The sequence below is a fragment of the Peromyscus californicus genome, unplaced genomic scaffold, assembly GCF_007827085.1.
Source record: "Peromyscus californicus insignis strain IS unplaced genomic scaffold, ASM782708v3 Scaffold_6__1_contigs__length_162567912, whole genome shotgun sequence".
NCBI classification, from domain to species: Eukaryota; Metazoa; Chordata; class Mammalia; order Rodentia; family Cricetidae; genus Peromyscus; species Peromyscus californicus.
In genome coordinates, this window is record NW_026294584.1 from 136,974,189 (window position 1) to 136,994,033 (window position 19,845).

Here is a 19,845-nt window from a genome sequence, read left to right on the forward strand (position 1 = left end):
TACCTGTAATATGCTTTATATTGTAATAAGCAAAAAACTGTTTCATTTTAACAGAGACATATGCTGGAGCATTGTCAGATTTAATTTGTGCAGGTATACCAATGATGGTCATAATTTCTAGCAAATGAATGATTACAGAATCAGCTTTTTCAGAACTCAAAGCAGTTACCCATTGAAATCCTAAATAAGTATCAATGGTATGGTGTACATATTTCAATTTTCCAAATTCTGCAAAGTGAAACACATCCATCTGCCAGATTTCATTCCTCTGAGTACCCTTTGGTCAGGAAAAAAAGCTGAACAAGGAGGTTAGATTCAGAGTTTTTGTTTAAAAAAAAGAAAGAAAAAGAAAAAAGAGAATATAGATATGAGGTAGATCATCGAATCTACTCTGAGAAAAAAAATAAAGAAATAATAGGATAAATGGGTAAATCATTGAATCTACACTAAAAAGAAAAAGGAGAAGATATAAAAATGACAAAAGGTAGATTATTGAATCTATTATAAAAAGAAAAAAGAGAATATGGATATGATAAGATAAAAAGGTCAATTATTAAATCTACTTTTAAAAAGGAACTACTTATTTTATTTTTATTTTTTTTTTTTTTGGTTTTTCGAGACAGGGTTTCTCTGTGTAGCTTTGCGCCTTTCCTGGAACTCACTTGGTAGCCCAGGCTGGCCTCGAACTCACAGAAATCCGCCTGGCTCTGCCTCCCGAGTGCTGGGATTAAAGGCGTGCGCCACCACCGCCCGGCTAGTACTTATTTTAAATAGGATAAGTAATGAAATTTTTTTGTCTGAGTTTATCAAATGTTACTGGACTGGACATTGTTTTATATATATAATGGAGCTTTTCATCTGAACCTGTCAAATGTTAATGGACTAGACATAGTTAATGTAAATCTTGACTATATATATTGTATATAATTATTGGATAGTTTTTCTTGTATTAGTTATAAGCTTTTTTTAATTTTAGACAAAAAAAAAGGGGGGGAAATGTGGTGGCATTGTGTATCCAAAATATTGTGCACCCTAATAAATTTATCTGGGGTCAAAGAACAGAACAGCCACTAGATACTTATGCTAGAAAATGGTGGCACTCACACCTTTAATCCTAGCATTCCAGAGGTAGAAATCCCTCTGGATCTCTGTGAGTTCAAGGCCACATTGGAAACAGCCAGGCATGGTGACTCATGCCTTTAATCCCAAGAAGTGAGCCTTTAATCCCAGGGAGTGATGGCAGAAAGCAGAAAGATATATAAGGCGTGAAGACCAGAAACTAGAAGCTTTCAGCTGGTTAAGCTTTTAGGCTTTTTTTTTTTTTTTTTTTTTTTTTTTTGGTTTTTCGAGACAGGGTTTCTCTGTGTAGCTTTGCGCCTTTCCTGGAACTCACTTGGTAGCCCAGGCTGGCCTCGAACTCACAGAGATCCGCCTGGCTCTGCCTCCCGAGTGCTGGGATTAAAGGCGTGCGCCACCACCGCCCGGCGCTTTTAGGCTTTTAACAGCAGTTCAGCTGAGACCCATTCAGATGAGGACATAGAGGCTTCCAGTCTGAGGAAACAGGATCAGCTGAGGAATTGGCAAGGTGAGGTAGCTGTGGCTTGTTCTGCTTCTCTGATCTTCCAGCATTCACCCCCAATACCCAGCTCCAAGTTTGTTTTTATTAATGAGACCTTTTAAGATTCATGCTACATCTTACCCTTCTGATGGCCATCTACCTTGATCTAATGGCCTGACTACCTTGATCTTCTGTTGGCCCATCTACCTGCTCTCCTGATGGATGTCTACCTTGATCTGATGGTCTGTCTACCTTGCTCTTCTGATGGATGTCTACCTTGATCTGATGGTCTGTCTACCTGCTCTCCTGATGGATGTCTACCTTGATCTGCTTGACTGGGTTTCAGATGGAGCAAGTTGCATCACTGCCCTCTCTTCTCCTCGGATTCCTGGTGGATCCTCTAAATAAAGCCTCAGGAAAGATTCATCTCTACCTAAGTCGGGAGAATTAGTTTTATTTATTCTTTCCTGGTTTTTCTTCAGACTTTTCTTCCTTCTCACCCTCCTGCCCACCCCACTTCTTCTTTCCCCCTCCTCTTCTGAGTTTGTTGTTTTTGTTTGGTTTTAATTAACATAGAAAGTAACAGGTTTCGCTATGTCATTTCTACACATTTTTTGCTTGACCCTCCTCCCCAGTCATCTCTCCATCTCCTGAGCTCCTCCCACTCATACACTTCGGCCCCAGTAGTCTTCTTTCCATTCACATCACATACTTCAGACTTCTAGTGTGTTGTTCCTTGATTTTCTTTCTCAGACTTGGGCCTCCTTCCTTTCTCTCTGATCTTGCTTCTTTTTTCCTTTCCCTAGATTCCCTTTTTGCTACTTTAGTAATGAAATTTATTTCTATTTCTTTTTGCATTTAAAAAATTATTGATTCTTTGTAGATTTCACATCATGTATCCCAATCCCACCCATCACCTCATCCCCTCACTTCTGCCTTTAGTCTTGCCACCACCCTCCCCCCCCAAAAAAAACAAAAATTTAAAAGTAAAACAAAAACAAACAAAAAAAAGTTTTTAAATCAGTGTGGAAGCTGTAGTGTGGCCCAGTGAGTCAGTCACACAGTATAACCTTTAATCCATACATCTTTACTTGTAAGTGTTCACTTCAATGCGTCATTATCTGGTTCAAGGCTTCCGGCTTCTGCTACACATTCAATACCAGGCCCTCACTGGGACTCCTCTTGGAGATGCTATTGTCACCTTGTGTCATGGAGAGCCTGCAGCTTTGGCTCTGCCAGTCTCACCCCTTCACATGCCCGAGCAGCTCATAGATGAGGTAGACGTTGGGGTGGGCTACCTCATAGTCCTGGTGCTGGGCCTGGGTGGCAGCTTGGTTGGTCAGCCCACCAGCTTTCCTTCACTATCCCTGCCTAGGTGAACTCTCCAGGACTTTTTCAGCTAGCTCAGTCAGTGTAGCAGACAGCAAGGATCAGGGCCAATTCCCAGGCTCTCATGCCCTTGTGTTTGGCTCATCCACACTCATACGACCAGGGCCAGCTCTGCCGCCTTGCTCATGCAAGGTGCAGGGCCTGCTCTCCAGATTGCTGCACTAGGTGAGGAACAGGGCTAGTCTTCCATTTTCATGCCCCTAAGGCTGACACTCCTGCCTGCCATAAGTGGCAGGGGGTGAGGGGCAGGGCATATCTCCCTCATCTTGCCATCCACAACATATGAGTGTAGATGTAACGGCCTTATTAAATAAGAAACACAGAGCCGAATACAGAGTTAAAAGCCCAAGAGGTCAGAGCAGTAGCTAAGAGCTGAGACTTAAAACTGCCTTCTTACCCTTCGCTGCCGCTGCCGTCCTTCCCCTCAGAAAGGGAGCTACTTCCTCTGTCTTTTTATTGCCTTTCTGTCCTGCCTTCTCATTGGTTGTAAACCCAACCACATGACCTCCTATCACTGCCTGTCTATACAGACCTCCTGGTCTTCTATGGTTGGTATTGAGATTAAAGGCATGTGTCTCCATGCTGGTGGTATCCTTGAACACAGAGAGATCTGCCTGTCATGTGATCGAGATTAAGGGCATGTACTACCACTGCCAGACTTCTGCTATGGCTTGCTATTAACTCTGATCCCCAGGCAACTTTATTTATTAACATACAAATAAAATCACATTTCAGCACAAATAAAATATCTCCATATATGAGAGAGGGTATCACTAACTGTAAAGCCAGCATCTAGCATCCTAGATTATGAAAAAAAAACACAAACACAAACACTGCGAGAGTTAGACTTTTCTGAGGGTTATAATTTTCTATCTGAGGGGTATTAGGAAGACTTCACATGTTCTGATGGATACTTTCTCTTTTACTTCATCTTAAAAAAATCCTCTATGTGAAAAATCTATCTAAATACAGTTGCATTCTTTACACACAGCTATATATCTCTCTTTACATACATACATCTCTCTCCTGCACAGCCATATATTTCTATACACAGTTACATCTTTTTTTTTCAATAGCTCCACATCTCTCTTCTGCATACCTTTCTTCTCTCTGCTCCACTATATTCCTTCATTCACTACTGTATCATTCACTCACTCTCTCACTCACCTACTCACTCTCCTCTACACACACATTTCTGCCCTACATACACATCTCTGTCACTTCTTACATTTCTCACACTTCTCTCCTTACACAATCAGCTCCACCTCCCCCCACTTCTACCTCTGCACATTAAGCTACAGTTTTATTTCAACACACACACACATACACACACACACACACACACACACACACACACACACACACACACACCTCAACAGCCAAACTCTGGACAATTACATGTTACATTTTCTGGGTCCAACACATTCTCATAACACATGGTAAATCACACAGTTTCTCTCAGGCTAGAGAGGTCATATTGACAGGTCAGTGAGTAATGCTCATAGTGTGAGTGGTCAGGAATCCCAGACAGGAAATGACATTGAAATTCAGGACTTAATAACATTTATTTGGCTGAACCCTGAGTTCTGCAACATAAAGTGAAGTTGTGAGTACCTGCAGGAAGTCACTTGCTGCAGGTAAGTTATGTCTTAATGTTGTCAGCCTGACTTTGGTTTAACAGACACATGGGGACTTGTCCTTGTGTATTCTCTGCAGGGGCAGCTAGTTTGTTTTGAATTTGTTCTGGAGGCTAAAATTGGACTATGGACCCAGGCATGATCCTTGGCAGCAGCCTGGGCCCAGATGTCACCGTGACCCCAGTTTGCAAAACAGATCACTCAGGTCACCTTGGATTCAGAGACCATGTGGCCCTCGAAAGCCACATGGCCCCAGGTGTGGGCCCAGATCCTGGGCATCTGCATAGCCTTTGATGACAATAGGAGCCTCAGGCATCAGCTCAGACCCTGGCTGTTACAGGGCCAAAGACCAAGTCATGGTCCTGGCCACAGCTCGAGTCTGTACAATGCCCTGGCCCTGAATGCCAGCACATGTCACTCAGGTCTGTATGAGCATGGCATCAACACAGCCCTTGGACACCAACATGACTATAGGTAGAAGCCCAGATCTGGGTGTCAGTGTGATCTTTCTTAGCAACATGGGCCGTGGACACCAGCACAGACTCAGGCTGCGGTAGGACCATGGACACAAATAGGGTCCTTGAGAACAGCCTGGACCCAGATGTCATCTAGGCTCTAGTTAGCATTGCAGATCACCCAGATGAGCACAGTGGCAACATGGCCCTCAAACACCAACATGTCTCCAGATGGCAGCCCACACCCCTGGTATCAACTCAGCCTTTGATGGTAACAGAAACTCTGGACATCAACACAGACCCTGGCTGTGTTAGGGTCTCAGACCTAGACATGGCCCATGGCCAGTTTGGGTCCTGATGATACCATGGCCTTGGGTGGCAGTACAAGCCACACAGGGCTATAAGACCCTGGCAACAGCTTGACCTTCAAAGACCAACATGACCTCAGGTGTTGGCCCAGACTGTAGGGCTCTGCATGGTCCTTTGGGGCAACAGGAGCCATAGACATCAACTCAGAGTCAGGCTACAGCAAGACAAGGGCCCAGACGTGGGCCCCAGCAGCAGTCTGGCTCAAACATCACCACAGTCCTGAATGGTAGCACAGGCCTCTTAGATTGGCATGGCCCCTGTGGGGACACATCCCTGGGATGTGGACATGGTCACAGGTGGTGGGCCAGGCTTGGGTCATCCACAGGACCCTTAGTGATCATAGGAGCCATGGACATCAATACAGACCACCAAGGCTCAGGGCCGTGGACCAATTTCATGGCCCTTGACAGCAGCTCCGGCTAGGACAACACCATGGCCCTCTGTGGCAAGCAGGCCATCTACATTAGCTCTTTCCTCACCACCCTCTTCAGAGCTACCTCTCTCCCTAGCACATGACTCATTCTGCCTCTCTCTCTCTCTCTCTCTCTCTCTCTCTCTCTCTCTCTCTCTCTCATTTCCCCACCTTGTATTCACTCACCATAATGGTGGCACCAGACAAGCTCATGGTTGATTTCTTCCTGCCCCAAGTCTAGATGCCTGGGGTGGACTTGTGGCTGTCCTCAGTGAGACCGCCAGGCCTAGAAGTGCCAAGAGGCTCCTCTCTCTATTTTTAACCTAAGTGTTTAACTTCAGTGTAGTTTCCTTATTCTATTTGTTGGAAATGGGGGTATAGTGTACAGGTATTTTTAATTGTTTTGAATTATATTCATATATCCACTTTGCTTTGGTGTTGATGAATAATGACAAAATTTGTTGTTTCTCCAGGTCTACCACAAAGAGGAAAATTCATGCATCCATCACCCTTGTACAGCAGAAGAGCACGCAGAGATACATCATGTGGCTCATAGTGTGTACTCCTTCAGCAGGAGCTATGTCCACCTGGAGACAGAGGCTGGGGTCTTGCCCTGCAGTCAGAATCATATGGTTCGGGCACATTTTATTCTGAAGGGTCCGGTCTTGAGAGTGATGGGAGAGCTTATCTTCTATTACCTGGTGAGTTTTACCTCCATGTTGAGAACTACAAAGAATCCTTTTAAGTCCTGTGTCTCTCCTTCTGACATGTGGGGTTGTAGGCTGGGTATTTCTGTCTGGGTCTCAAACAATAGATTTGTCAATTAGAAAAAAGCTTTGTAAAATATAGATGTAAGCTTGGAAAATGCTTTCTATTTTAGGTCATGGCCAAGGGCAGCATTATCCAGACTGGAAGCCACACTCACCACATGGAGCCAGGAGAATGTGAGTGTTTCCCGCCTGCCCAGTAACACATCTCCAACTGAGTTCCCCACATACTCACCAGTGAGATCTCACCACTGAGCAACTAAGGATGCCATGATGGTTGTGTGTGTCATAGCAAACACTCTCCACAGCAGGAATCAAGGTTCTGTCATCTAATGTAGGTTATCCATCATACCATGACCTTCAGGATGGAAAAGTCTCCAACTCCCAAACTGGGTATCATTCAACACGGTGAATTTTCTATTCTGAAGATGTAACACCTGAAAACACAAAGTACTCCACAGTACACCCCAAGTGAGGAATCTATGCATTCACACACAGATTATCACCAACAAGGCAAAATGTGTTACCTTAGTGTCCATCAAAAAAAAAGTATGGAAGGTTTAAGCCTTGGACTTTAAACTATTCTAGGTACACCAGTTTTATTCATTTGTTTCATCTTTATTTTTTTAAGTGTGTGTGTGTGTGTGTGTGTGTGTGCATATCAGTGCAGGTACCCTCGAAGTTATAGGCATCAGGTCCCCTGAAGTTAAAGAGAGTTCAGAGCAGCCTGATGTAGGTGCTGGGAATCAAACTTGGTCCTCTACAAGAGCCTCAAGTGATCTTAACTTCTGAACTATCTCTCCAGTCCTTTGGTTTCATTTTTATTTATTCTTTGAAAATTACATATATTTATACAATACATTTTTTAATATATTTATTTATTTCACAACCTGACTGAAGTTTCTTCTCCCATCCTCTCCTCGGTATCTGCTCATCAGGCCTCTCATGGGTATCTAAAAAAGCATTGCATATCAAATTGTGGTAAGACTAAGCACCTTCCCTTGTATTAAGGCTGGGCAAGGAAATCCAGCATGAAGAGTAGATTCCCTAGAGCCAGCCAAAGTATTAAGGACAGCCTCTGCTCCCATTGTTAGGAGTTCCACAACTAGACCAATCTGCATAACTGTCACATATTTGTAGAGGGTCCAGGTCGGGTCCATGAAGGCTCCCTGGTTATTGATCCAGACTCTGTGAGTTCCTATGAAACAGGTTAGTTGATTCTGTGGGTTGTGTTCTTGTGATGTCCTTGAGTCCTCTGGCTCCTGTAATCCTTCCTCCCCCTCTTCAATGGGATTCCCCAAAGCTCAGCCTAATATTCAGCTGTGGGTCTCTGTATCTGTTTCCATCAGTTACTGGATGAAGACTCTCTGATGACAATTGGGGTAGTGACCAATTGGATTACAGGAAATGGCCAGTTCAGGCTACATATCCACTATGGCTAGGAGTCTTAACTGAGGTCATCCTTGTAGAATCCTGGGAGTTTCCCTTGTACCAGGTTTGTACCTGACCCCAAAACATAGACCCTCTCCAGTCATCTCTTTCAGTACTCTCTCCCTCCATCCACCCCTCAACAAGATCCCTCAAGTTCTCATCCCCTCCCATAAGATCTCTTCTATTTCCCCTTCAGAGGGAAATCCATGCATCCCAACCCACTTTGGACCCTCCTTGTTACCTAACCTCTCTGAGTCTGTGGATTGTAGCATGGTTATCCTATACTTTATGGTTTATATCCACTAATGAGTTAACACATTCTGTATTTGTCTTTCTGGGTCTGGGTTTCCTCACTCAGGGTGACTTTTTTCTAGTTCCATTCATTTACCTTCAACTTTCCTGATTTCATTGTTTTTAACAGCTGAGTAATACTCCATTGTGTAAATGTACCACATTTTCTTTATCCATTCTTTGGTTGATTGGCATCTAGGTTGTTTCCAGGTCTGGCTACTACAAATAAAGCTGTTATGAACATAGTTGAGCAAGTATCCTTGTGGTATGATTGAGCATCCTTTGGGTATACACCCAAGAGTGATATAGCTTGGTCTTGAGGTAGATCAGTTCCCAGTTTTCTGAACCACTATATTGATTTTCAAAGCGGCTGTACAAGTTTGCACTCCCACCAGCAATGGAGGAGTCTTGCTCCATATCCTCTCAGCATAAGATGTCATTTGCGGTTTTGATCTTAGCCATTCTAACAGGTATAAGATGGAATCTCAAAGTCGTTTTGATTTACATTTCCTTCATGCCTAAGGATGTTGAACAACTAAATGTTTCTCTGCCATTTGCAATTCTTCTGTTAACAATTCTCTATTTATATCTGTACCACATTTTTTAGTTGAATTAATTGTTTGTTTGTTTTGATGTCTAGTTTCTTGAGTTCTTTATATATTTTGGAGATCAGAGCTCTTTGGATGTGGATTTGATGAAGATATTTTCTCATTATATAGGTGGCCATTTTGCCCTATTAGCAGTGTCCTTTGCCTTCCAGAAGCTTTTCAGTTTCATGACGTCCCATTTATTATTATTGATCTTAGTGTAGACACTAATGGTGTTCTATTCAGGAAGGATCTCCTGTGCCAATGTGTTCAATGTTACTTCCAACTTTTTCTTCTATCAGGTTCAGTATAACAGGATTTATGTTGAGGTTTTGATCCACTTGGACTTGAGTTTTATGCATACAGATAGATATGGGTCTGTTTGCTATTGGTAAAATTATTAAGGCCACTCCACACAGTTAAAAGGGAGGTTTATTTAGTGGCATAACTTACAAGTGAAGGGATAGGTAGGTTGCAGGGTCTGGGAAAGGTGTAGCACAGTCCGGCGGTGTTCTCTGGAGAACTCTGCTCGGTCTACCTCCAGTGTCCAGGGTCCAGGAACCAAGAGAGCTGGCGCATCTGGATCTCGGGTCTTCAGGGTCCTCTCTTGGCCCCACCTTGTAGGAGTGACAGTTACCGAAGCCTCGATGGGGGTTGGAACTTCCAGATCAAGGTTGGAATGACTACCCACTACATCTTGCGTTCTTCTGCATGCCAATAACCAGTTATGCCAACACCATAAGATGTAGTTGAAGATGCTTTCTTTTTTCCATGTACAAAGTATATCAATCATATACACTGCTCATAAATTTCCTCCAACTCCTCCTTGACAACATCCACCAGGCCCCTTGCCTACTTCCTGTCTTTTTTTTTTTTTTTTAGCCCTTTGAGTTCAGTTAGTGCTACCCATATGTGCATGTGATATGTGGCCATCCACTGAAACATGGACAGTCTACCAGGGGTTGCATCCCTGAAGAAATCTGACTCATCCTCCCCTCAGCGGCCATTAACTGTCAACAGCTCCTCAGCTAAGATTGGGTCTCCATGAACCCCTCCCCATCCACGCTGAATTTTTGACTGGCTTGATGTTACAAAGGTCTTAGGCAGGTAATCATAGCTGCTGTGACTTAAGGAATGAAATCACTCTGTCATATCCTGATGACAATGCTCAGTTCTACTTGGCTCACCTGTCACTCTCTTAATGGGGCCCCTTCTACCTGCTCCTATTAAAATCCCAAGTTACCACTGGATCCCGGTATTCTCAGTATTCGTCTTCCTGCCATCCTTTCCTTCCCAAAGAGCACTTACCACATGCAAATATATTTTCTATAATTTACCTATTTATTATCTATTTCTCTTCATTTCAGTATCGACTGCATGAAACACATAAATTTGCATATGTAGTTTCACAGAAATCTTCCAAGTGATTTCTAGAAGTGGTAGGGACTTGTTAGATGCTCAACAAACTTACTGAAGAAGGGCTTCCTTGTCAATTATAATAACTATTTACCTATTTAATAAAATATCCAGTTAGTTCTTCTACAAACACTAAATGGGAATCATAGCACCCATTTTTGAGAAGGTTTATGAATCTCCTCAGGTTCACCAGAGACAATAACAGAGACTTCTAAAATTGCATAATTTTCTCTATAAAAATGTAAATACTGTGAGCATTTCATTAACTCTAAAGATAGCTTTATTATTTTCAAGTGTAGCTTACTCCTCTGAGCTAATCATCAATTGTCAGTTCCCTGAGTACCAGGTTGTCATCTGTATTTTTCTTCCTCTTCTCTAAATAATAAATGAAACATTAGTCAAGGTTGTTTCATCCATTTTTATAACAGGAGTATCTAACAGATGCTGTTTGGGATGTTAAGATGTAATAGAGATAAGAGGTTAGTATGTGAATAGCTATAAATAAGCAATATAACTTTGCGTGGTGAACATCTTGGATGAAAGTATCTTGCTGTGGGCATCCCATACCCTTCTGAGATCATTAGCATGCAAACAACTAACCGCACAACAGCCCAGATGTGAGAATGTCTTCCACATACAGACAGTCCACCAGACCCTGTGTTTAGTTATTTGAGTTTTCTTGTCAGTATTCTGACCCATAACTGTCTCTTCCCTTTCCCTCCAGCTCCAGTGAAAGGCGACTTTGTCCTGGAGATCCCTGTGGACTTCAGCATGGCTCCTGAGGCTAAAATACTCATCTACAGCATCTTGCCAGATGGAGAAATGATTGCAGATTCTGCAAAACTTGAAATTGAGAAGTGTCTTCTCAACAAAGTGAGTGATTTATTTCTTAAAATTTCTATTTGAAAAGAGAAAAAATGTCTTAAGGATACAGATTTCAGATAAACTAACCCCAGTAATTGGTGTGTGCCTCAGTGGCAAACATACAGACATCACCAGAGTGCCAGATTTCAATTCACAAACCCCCAAAATGGCTGGAGGGTGACAAGAAAGAAAGCAAGGAAATGGAGCAGGAGAGGGGAACTGAGTGCTTAATAACTGGCTAACGAGTCCCAAGTCCTGTAACTTAAAAACTATTGTATTTATGCCATGTGCATGTGCACATGAATGCACACATGTGGAAGAAAGAGAACAATATTCACATGTCTGTTTCTTCCAACATGAGTCCAGGAGATCAAGGTCAGGTCATGATGTCAACAGCAGGTGCCTTTACCCATAGAGCAATCTCATAGACCCTAATGTCACACCATTTTATGCAAGACCAGTAATAGAATCCAGACCTATCAATGGTTAGTGTATTTATTTTCCCTCCAAATTTTCATTATGATTTTTCTATGTGTGTGATAAGGACATAGAGCCTTGCTGTTATTAGATGTTATGATACAATGGTAAGCATGGCAGCTCAGACTGAAAGGTATCCTGGCAGCTGGAAGCCAAGGAACACCACAAAGTCACACCACACAACAAACCTCATACAAGTGATTTATTGAGAGGGAAAAAAACCAGGAAAGTGGCTGCCTTTGCTTGAGCAAGAAACAACAACACACTAAACAGGATAGAGTGCTTACATAGAGCTTCTTGGGAAGGGGGTGGAACTTTTCAGGGTGGAGATTGGTGGGATTTCATGTCCAGAGGTTGGGCTTTTTGCTCTGCAGGGTGGGGGCAGGGTCCAGCAGTTAGGACAGTTAAAATATTCTGTGGGTTGAACCTGGCAGTTAGAGGTCCTCGGGGGAGGGGCCTGGCCACTTGTGTGGCTCAAGGGGCTTACCTTCCCCCCTTTTTTGTTTATTATTGATAAACAATCAGGTCACAGTTAAGGGGGCAATGTTATTATTAGAATACTTCCTGTTGAATCAGGGTATTGAGGTTCTTTGGGCAATCTTGATATTCATCATCAGGATGTAACCGCATGCTGCAGGTCTCTGGCTCCATAGCAAGGGGCTGGTAATCCTGTAATGGTAACTGGTTAAAAGTCTGGCTAGTGTTGAAGAAATCTAGACAAGGAGTTTATAAGGCAGGGTTAAGAAAAGAAGGGAAAGGGGTGAGAAGGGCAGCATCCAGCTTCATTTTGGACCATCATTGATCCACTGGACAGAGGCATCAAGCTGTTTCTTACTTTTTGAAGATCTGTCTGAAGTTGTCGGATCTCATCTTTTATAAGACTGCTAAGGGCAGCCTACATCTGGCCAACATCGACAGTGATTTCTAGTTTGATCATAGAGAAAGATGGAATAGGGGACAGGTGTATTAGAAGTTGATTTAGGTGTCATAGAGATAAGTATCTTCTTTTGGCAACCTGCTGGTGAGCAGTCTCCAGACCCCACCATGCAAGTGGTCTGGTTGAACCATTAAGGATAGATTTAACAATAGCATAGAGGGGAAAGAAATCTGAAACGTTTTCCATCATCCTAAGTCACTTTCTTATACCTTCAGAACTTTCATGTATATGCCTTAAATCACTTTCTTATACCTTCAGAACTTTCATGTACATGCCTTAAATCACTTTCTTATACCTCCAGAACTTTCATTTACATGACACTTTAAAACATTTTCTTACACTCTCAGAACTTTCATTTACATTACACTTTCTTATACCTTTAAAACTTACTTAAGCTTTCGCATCCTCAGACAACACTTACTTAGACCCTCAGATCTTAAGTTATCCTCAGTGCTTACTTAAGATTTCACATTCTCAGACCTTTATAACACTTGTACGCTCCTGTATGAGTACATGAAGGTGAAGCTTTAATACCTTATTAAACAAGCATGGTTTTTTAAATTCTATTATAAGCCCTGTTTTTATGATTTTTGTTTTCAGGACAGGAATTATCACACAAGAATAGAGAAAACATGCATAGGTGATAAGTCCCAGTGAAGGAGAGATGGATAGGGGAGTTACAGGGGACTGAATCAGCCTTTGACAGCCCAATATAGAGTAACTTCCTGACCCTATTAGGACAGGCTGTTGATTAGAAATGAGGGTCGCTAGGATGATAAGCATCCATAATACATAAGAGCTACTCCCGGTAGGTGTAGGTAAGAAGAAATAGAGAAGAAAGCAAGTTTAGATATAAGAGAATTTTAGAATGCCAATTTTGGCCATTTGAACTGTACTAAGGCTAGAGAGAAGCTTTAATAAAATTAGAGTCCGTGGAGGAAGAGGGGAAGGGTCGCAAAGTGAACTCCACTTGAGGGAGTTTCTATCAGCTGCAGGTAGGAGCTGAGAGACAGGAGGGACAAGATCGCAGAGACCGAGATGGGCTTAAGGAAGCTGTGGGGGTTCAGCAGGCAGCTCCTAGGGGAGGAGGCCAGGAAACAGGGAGGGTTCCGACAGTCGCCCACATGGTGAGGCCCTGGAGGGTGCAGCAGGCTCCAGGAGCCAGTGAGAGGACATTTACCAAGTAGGTGAGGAGAGATGGATGGTTAGAGCAGGGGGAGGAAGAAGCAGCTGAAGAATTTGGAACCGGAAATGTTGGGTAGCAGAAGCCACCAGAAACAAATGGTCTATACACATCTTAAGAGTCAAATCAGCAACTTGAGTCATTTTGAAATGTTAAGACATGGGAATTATAGGGTGAAGGGAAACTACTGCTGAGTTAAGTCAGAGATCCTGAGCCAAGCGGTAGGTTCCATTGGTTTTTATAATTAACTGCAAGTATGGGGGTATTAAAGGGAGAAGTGGGGAGCAGAAGATTCTTTCTTAGGTCGGAGATGAGGGGCTTAAGTCCCCTGAGGATTTGGAAAGAAAGTGGGTATTGAGCCTGGGTTATATATTTAGTGTGGTCTTGTAGTTGAATGATAAGGGCTGTGATGTTTGGCTATGGGGGGTTTAGGTGTCCCATACCTAGGGATCTACCTGAGAGGTTGGAAAAGAAGAGGTGTGTCAGATCATGTGGTTTGGGGGAGAAGGAGGAAGGAATGGCTGGTGACCCTGGGGTCAAGTGGACGGGGGAGTAAAAGAAATAGAGAATCCCACTTTGGCTAGGAGGTCCTTTCCCAGCAAGAGGATGGGAAAGGTTGGCATCATTAGGAAGGAATGGGTAAGGGAAATACCCTTCAAGTGATGGGATTTGGTGAGCCTGGTGAGGCTGTCTCCTTACTCCAACAACAGAAGAACAAGGAGAGGTGGGTCCCCAGAACTTCAACAGGACCAAAGAAATGGGCCCAGTGTCCATAAGGAAGGAGATGAATCGCCCAGATACTATGATAACTACCTGAGGCTCCCTGTCGGAGATGGCAGTAGTCAGGCCAAGGGACCTGAGCCCGCTCAGTCATTCATGGCCAGACCACGGAGGTCAGATAAATGGCAATCTGGCCTTGATGTCCCCATGCCGCAAGGGACATGAGAGCAATCAACACCCCAATGCCCTTCTTGATGGCACCTTGGACACGGTCTGGGTGGTTTACAAGGGTTTGGACAGGCCCAGGCCCAGTGACCCTCCTGACTGCTTTTCAAACAAGGACACAGAGGTTCTTAGGCTTTAGGAGACCAGGGAGCCTGGGTTTTTGCTTTGGCCAGCTGAGAGGCCTTAGCCGTCATCAAGTATTTTTGTTTGGGGCTTTTTCATCTCTCCCATGGTACAACTTGAAGGCCACAGTGAAGACTTCTGCCTATGGAGTCAGGGGTCCGCTCCCTAGACATTTGAGTTTGACCCTAATATCAGGGAAATTCTGGGAGAAGTAGGTCATAAGGAGTTGCTTCCCATCTGGGGTCTCAGCAGCAAACTGAACAGGATAGAGGGCTTATACAGAGCTTCTTGGGAAGGGGGTGGAACTTTCCAGGGTGAACATTGATGGGATTTCATGTCCAGAGATGACATGCAGGGTAGGGGCAGGATCCAGCAGTTAGGGCAGTTAGAGTATTCTGTGAGGGAACCTGGCAGTTAGAAGGGGGAGGGGGAGGGGCCTGGCCACTCCTGTGGCCCAGGGGCATGCAACAACACTATTAAATGTGTGCTGAATCATAGATCCCAGCACTCATGTAAAAAAGCCAAGCATGGCCGGGCGGTGGTGGCGCACGCCTTTAATCCCAGCACTCGGGAGGCAGAGCCAGGCGGATCTCTGTGAGTTCGAGGCCAGCCTGGACTACCAAGTGAGTTCCAGGAAAGGCGCAAAGCTACATAGAGAAACCCTGTCTCGAAAAACCAAAAAAAAAAAAAAAAAAAAAAAAGCCAAGCATGACTGGCAGCTTCTACAACCCCACTGCTGTGGAGGTCAGAGGCAGGAGAATTGCTGGAACTTTCCGCCTACCAGTTTAGCTCCAGGTTCATGAGAGACAGTCTCAAGTCTATAAGACAGAGAGTGAGAGCAGGGTGCACACACGCTCCTCTGGCCTCTGTTGGGTGCATGAGTACACGCACCTGCACACACGTGTGCATTACACCACACTCACATACCAAAAATGAGCTATTTGCAAAAATTTCAGGGAGCCAAAATAGTTGTTTATTGCTTCAGAGTTTGACTGACACATCTCCTGTCTTCCTAAATCAATCCCAGTGGTGAAAAGGAAGCAAAGAGCCTCAGCTGAGCTTCTGACAGTCATAATCTGGTAAACAGATGTGCATGCAGAGTTACAGGGTGATTCGCGTGGTAGGCTTCTGGGTACAAGAGCAGGACTCTGGCTAAGCTTGATTTCCCTTCCCACAGGTGGACCTGACCTTCACCCCAGCCCAAAGTCTTCCTGCCTCACAGGCCCATCTGCGTGTCACAGCTTCTCCTCAGTCCCTCTGTGGCCTAAGAGCCGTGGACCAAAGCGTGCTGCTCCTGAGGCCTGAAGCTGAGCTCTCCCCTTCCTGGGTGAGTCTCTATCATCCTCTATCCAAGAAAGGCCAGTGCTGAGGCTCTGAGATGATGGTTCTAATAAAGTAGTGGTCATTCAGACACTAGGACTCTGTAACATAAAAATGCTGCATTTAATGCTAAAGGCATCACTAAAGGGAGCTCTTCATTATAAAATCTCAAAGAATAGCTCTGAAACCTTCAACCAATTGTGGTGATGTACTGTGTACCCCAATAAAGGTTGCCTGGGGATCAGAGGACAGAGCCAGGCACTAAATTAGACATAGAGGTCAGGCAGTGGTGGAACACACCTATCACTCAGGAGGCAGAGATCAATCTGGATCTCTGTGAGTTCAAGTCCACAGTGGGCTACATGAGAGAAACAGAACCAGGCAGTGGTAACACACACCTTTAATCCCAGGAAGTAATGTGGCTGGACACAGAAAGGTATATAAGGCATGAGGAAATAGGAACTCTTTTTTTTTAGGCTGAGGATTTCATAGAGGTAGAACTTATGTCTGGCTTGCTCTGCTTCTCTGATCTTTCAGCTTTCACTCCAATATCTGGCTCTAGGTTTTCTATTAATAAGACTTTAAGCAATTCCTGTTACAGCCCATAAACCCAAGACAAAGCCTGAAGTCAAGCACTCAGTGAGCAGTAAAGCTTGTGTGCGACCCAGGCATTCTGTGTCTTTACTGCGCCTCTCCTACCCCAGGAGTGGCTTGCCCCCTAACGCGCTCATGATGGAGCTTTTCAGAGAGACGCTGTCTGGGGGAGCCAAATGAAACGGTCTATACAAATGGAATCTTGTACATCTCAAGAGTTCCCCAAATAAGAAGACAGAATGCTTTAAAATTTAAAGGCAGAGTACAAGGAGGTTCTCAACTTGTTTTAAAAATTCTTGGAAAGCACAACTGAAATCATAATGTAGTTACTGGAGTCTCAAGTTAACGAGAGCAAAACTCTTCTTCATACTGAATTAAGGATGGGGTTTATTAAGAAAAATTACATGATCACTGTAATAGTTTTTAAAAAATTACTATTGCCACTGGCTATTAGCATATTTTAAAATGTATGTAAGGTGCTTATGCAAATTTAAAAACAGTAATCTTTAGTCTAAATGATGCTGGGAACTTACCAGTCTTCAATTAATGCGTAAATTAAACCAGCATTTAATTTAGTTTTAATGATGAAAGTTTATGATGCATATGCAGAAAATGATTAGGAAAGTATATGATTAAAATGTTTTTCTTTTAGATTTTGATTTCCCCAATCCATTAAATAAGAGATTTCTTGAGCGATTGTTTTAGCAGATAAATACAAGCAATTAGTTAACAAACAAGCAAACACATGTACTGCCCAATGGTTATAACAAAAAATATGAACAGAGTTCCCTTTCTCCCACCATCTGCACTATCCATGCTTTGGCTGCTTGTACATTCAATGATCACAGCTATTTCTTTACTATTTTATTCCACATTTTCTATCAGTCATTGAGAGTATTGGCCTTTCTTCATTTTTAACATCATCTGTTCATTCTTTTTATTATAAAGCAGCATATTAAAGCTGATTTGTTCAGACCCTTCTGGTCTTCACCTCACCTAAAATCTATATGATTACTGTGTAAAATCCTTAAACAGTATTCATTTCTATAACCAACACATGTGGCTCATTATTAAGTCAGATAGTGAGCTGTGGTCATATTTCCTCTCATTTGTATTCCTCTGTCCTGACATTTAATTGTTCCTTCTTATATTTACTTCAAGACCATCCTCCTCCTCACTTGATTTCAGTTCTCTAGCATCTGTGGCAGTGCTCAGTTCTGCTGTTGTCCCCAGCAGAGCCCGCTGTCACCCTGCCCTCTGTCATTGTTTGCTTTTGCTCTTTTGGGGGGCTCACCACCCAGCTCCCAAATAAAGTACACGTGGAGGCTTATTCTTTTTTTTTTTTTTTTTTTTGGTTTTTCGAGACAGGGTTTCTCTGTGTAGCTTTGCGCCTTTCCTGGATCTCGCGCCGTAGACCAGGCTGGCCTCGAACTCACAGAGATCCGCCTGCCTCTGCCTCCCGAGTGCTGGGATTAAAGGCGTGCGCCACCACCGCCAGGCGAGGCTTATTCTTAATTGTAAATGCCTGACCTTAGCTTGGCTTGTTTCTTGCCAGCTTTCCTTAAATTATCCCATCTATCTTTGGCCTTGGGGCCTTTATCTTTCTCTATTCCTGTATACCTTTTCTTTCCTTCTTACTCTGTGGCTGGTTGTGTAACTGTGTGGCTACCCCTGAAGTTCTCCTCCTTCCTTTCTCGTTCCTTTCTCTTAGATCTCTCCTCTCCCAGATTTCTCCTTCTATTAATTCTTTCTGCCTGCCAGCCCTGCCTATCCTTTCTCCTGCCTTGATATTGACCCTTCACATCTTTATCAGACCATCAGGTGTTTTAGACAGGCACAGTATCACAGCTTCATAGAGTTAAATAAATGCAACATAAACAAAAGTAGCACACCTTAATGGTGTGGATATGTTCTATATGCTGTGAATGTGTTGCTCTGATTGGTTGATAAATAAAATGCTGATTGGCCAGTAGCCAGGCAGGAAATATAGGTGGGACAAGGAGACAGGAGAATTCTGGGAAGTGGAAGGCTGAGTCAGGAGATGCTGCCAGCCTCCGCAAGGAGAAGCAAGATGTAAAAGATATCGGTAAGCCACGAGCCACATGGCAAGATATAGATTTATAGAAAAGGGTTAATTCAAGATATAAGAACTAGATAACAAGAAGCCTGTCATGGCCATACAGTTTATAAGTAATATAAGTCTTTGTATGTTTATTTGGGTCTCAGTGGCTGCAGCCTGGGTGGGACTGGAGATAACTCCAGCTACACTTTAAAATGATATTCTCCAACATTTCCCCATTTTTTTCTAAACAACAGTGAAATGTTTTTACTTTAACACATTAAGACTGCATACAATAAGAACAATTATTAAGTAAAGATTACATTCACAATGTACTGAATTCCAATTCATTTGTTTCTGGTATATTTAAAGAAAATACTCAATAATCTATCATATCTTAGAAAAATCCAAAATTTAATACCTAACTTACTTTCTATCATATTTAAGGAAAACTGCAACTCTAGCTATCTAGTCTTCAACTCCATTATAAGCCCCAGGAGGATATAATATTATTTAAGTAAACAAAAAGTGCATAGCAAACAACTTCCAAAACTCTAGCAATGACAGAGACAGCTAACTGCCTGGAGAGTCACCCCAAGCTCCTTGTGCAACATTGGGGCATCCATCTTCAGCCTACAGGCCTAGAGTATCAGGAAGACTTCTCAGTGAAGCAGGAAATTTGAAGGACTGTTCTGCCTTGTATTGGCAAAGTTCATCAGTCGCTTTTCTCTGTATCCTGCAGAATATTTGACAGACTCTTTTGTTAAGCAGGAACTTTGAAGGAATGTCCTGCCTTGTATTGGCAAAGTTCAATAGTCTTTTTTCTGCTTGTCCTGCATGTCCAGTCTGCATAGCACATTGTCAGCAAAGGCAAGAGCAGTTTCTTTGCCCAGTGACTAACTTTGCTACAATGAAAGCAAACTCCATAAGGAACTTCTTCAATGCCCATCATCTCTGAAGTAAATTGGTGCTGCCAGGACCAGATATGTCTCATTGTCATGAAAAGCCCTAAGTTAGCAAAACATTTTAAA

The 19,845-nt window shown here is 43.1% G+C and overlaps 1 protein-coding gene across 1 annotated transcript in view; it reads left to right on the forward strand.

Moving 5' to 3' along the window:
• Window positions 1–19,845, forward strand: part of LOC128099741 (murinoglobulin-1-like) — a 78,296-nt gene that overhangs the window by 26,274 nt on the left and 32,177 nt on the right. Inside the window, exons 12-15 of the mRNA XM_052721562.1 lie at window positions 6,294–6,521; window positions 6,701–6,764; window positions 11,037–11,185; window positions 16,019–16,168. Coding sequence (XP_052577522.1) covers window positions 6,294–6,521; window positions 6,701–6,764; window positions 11,037–11,185; window positions 16,019–16,168 — 591 coding nt within the window. The remainder of the gene's footprint in view (window positions 1–6,293; window positions 6,522–6,700; window positions 6,765–11,036; window positions 11,186–16,018; window positions 16,169–19,845) is intronic.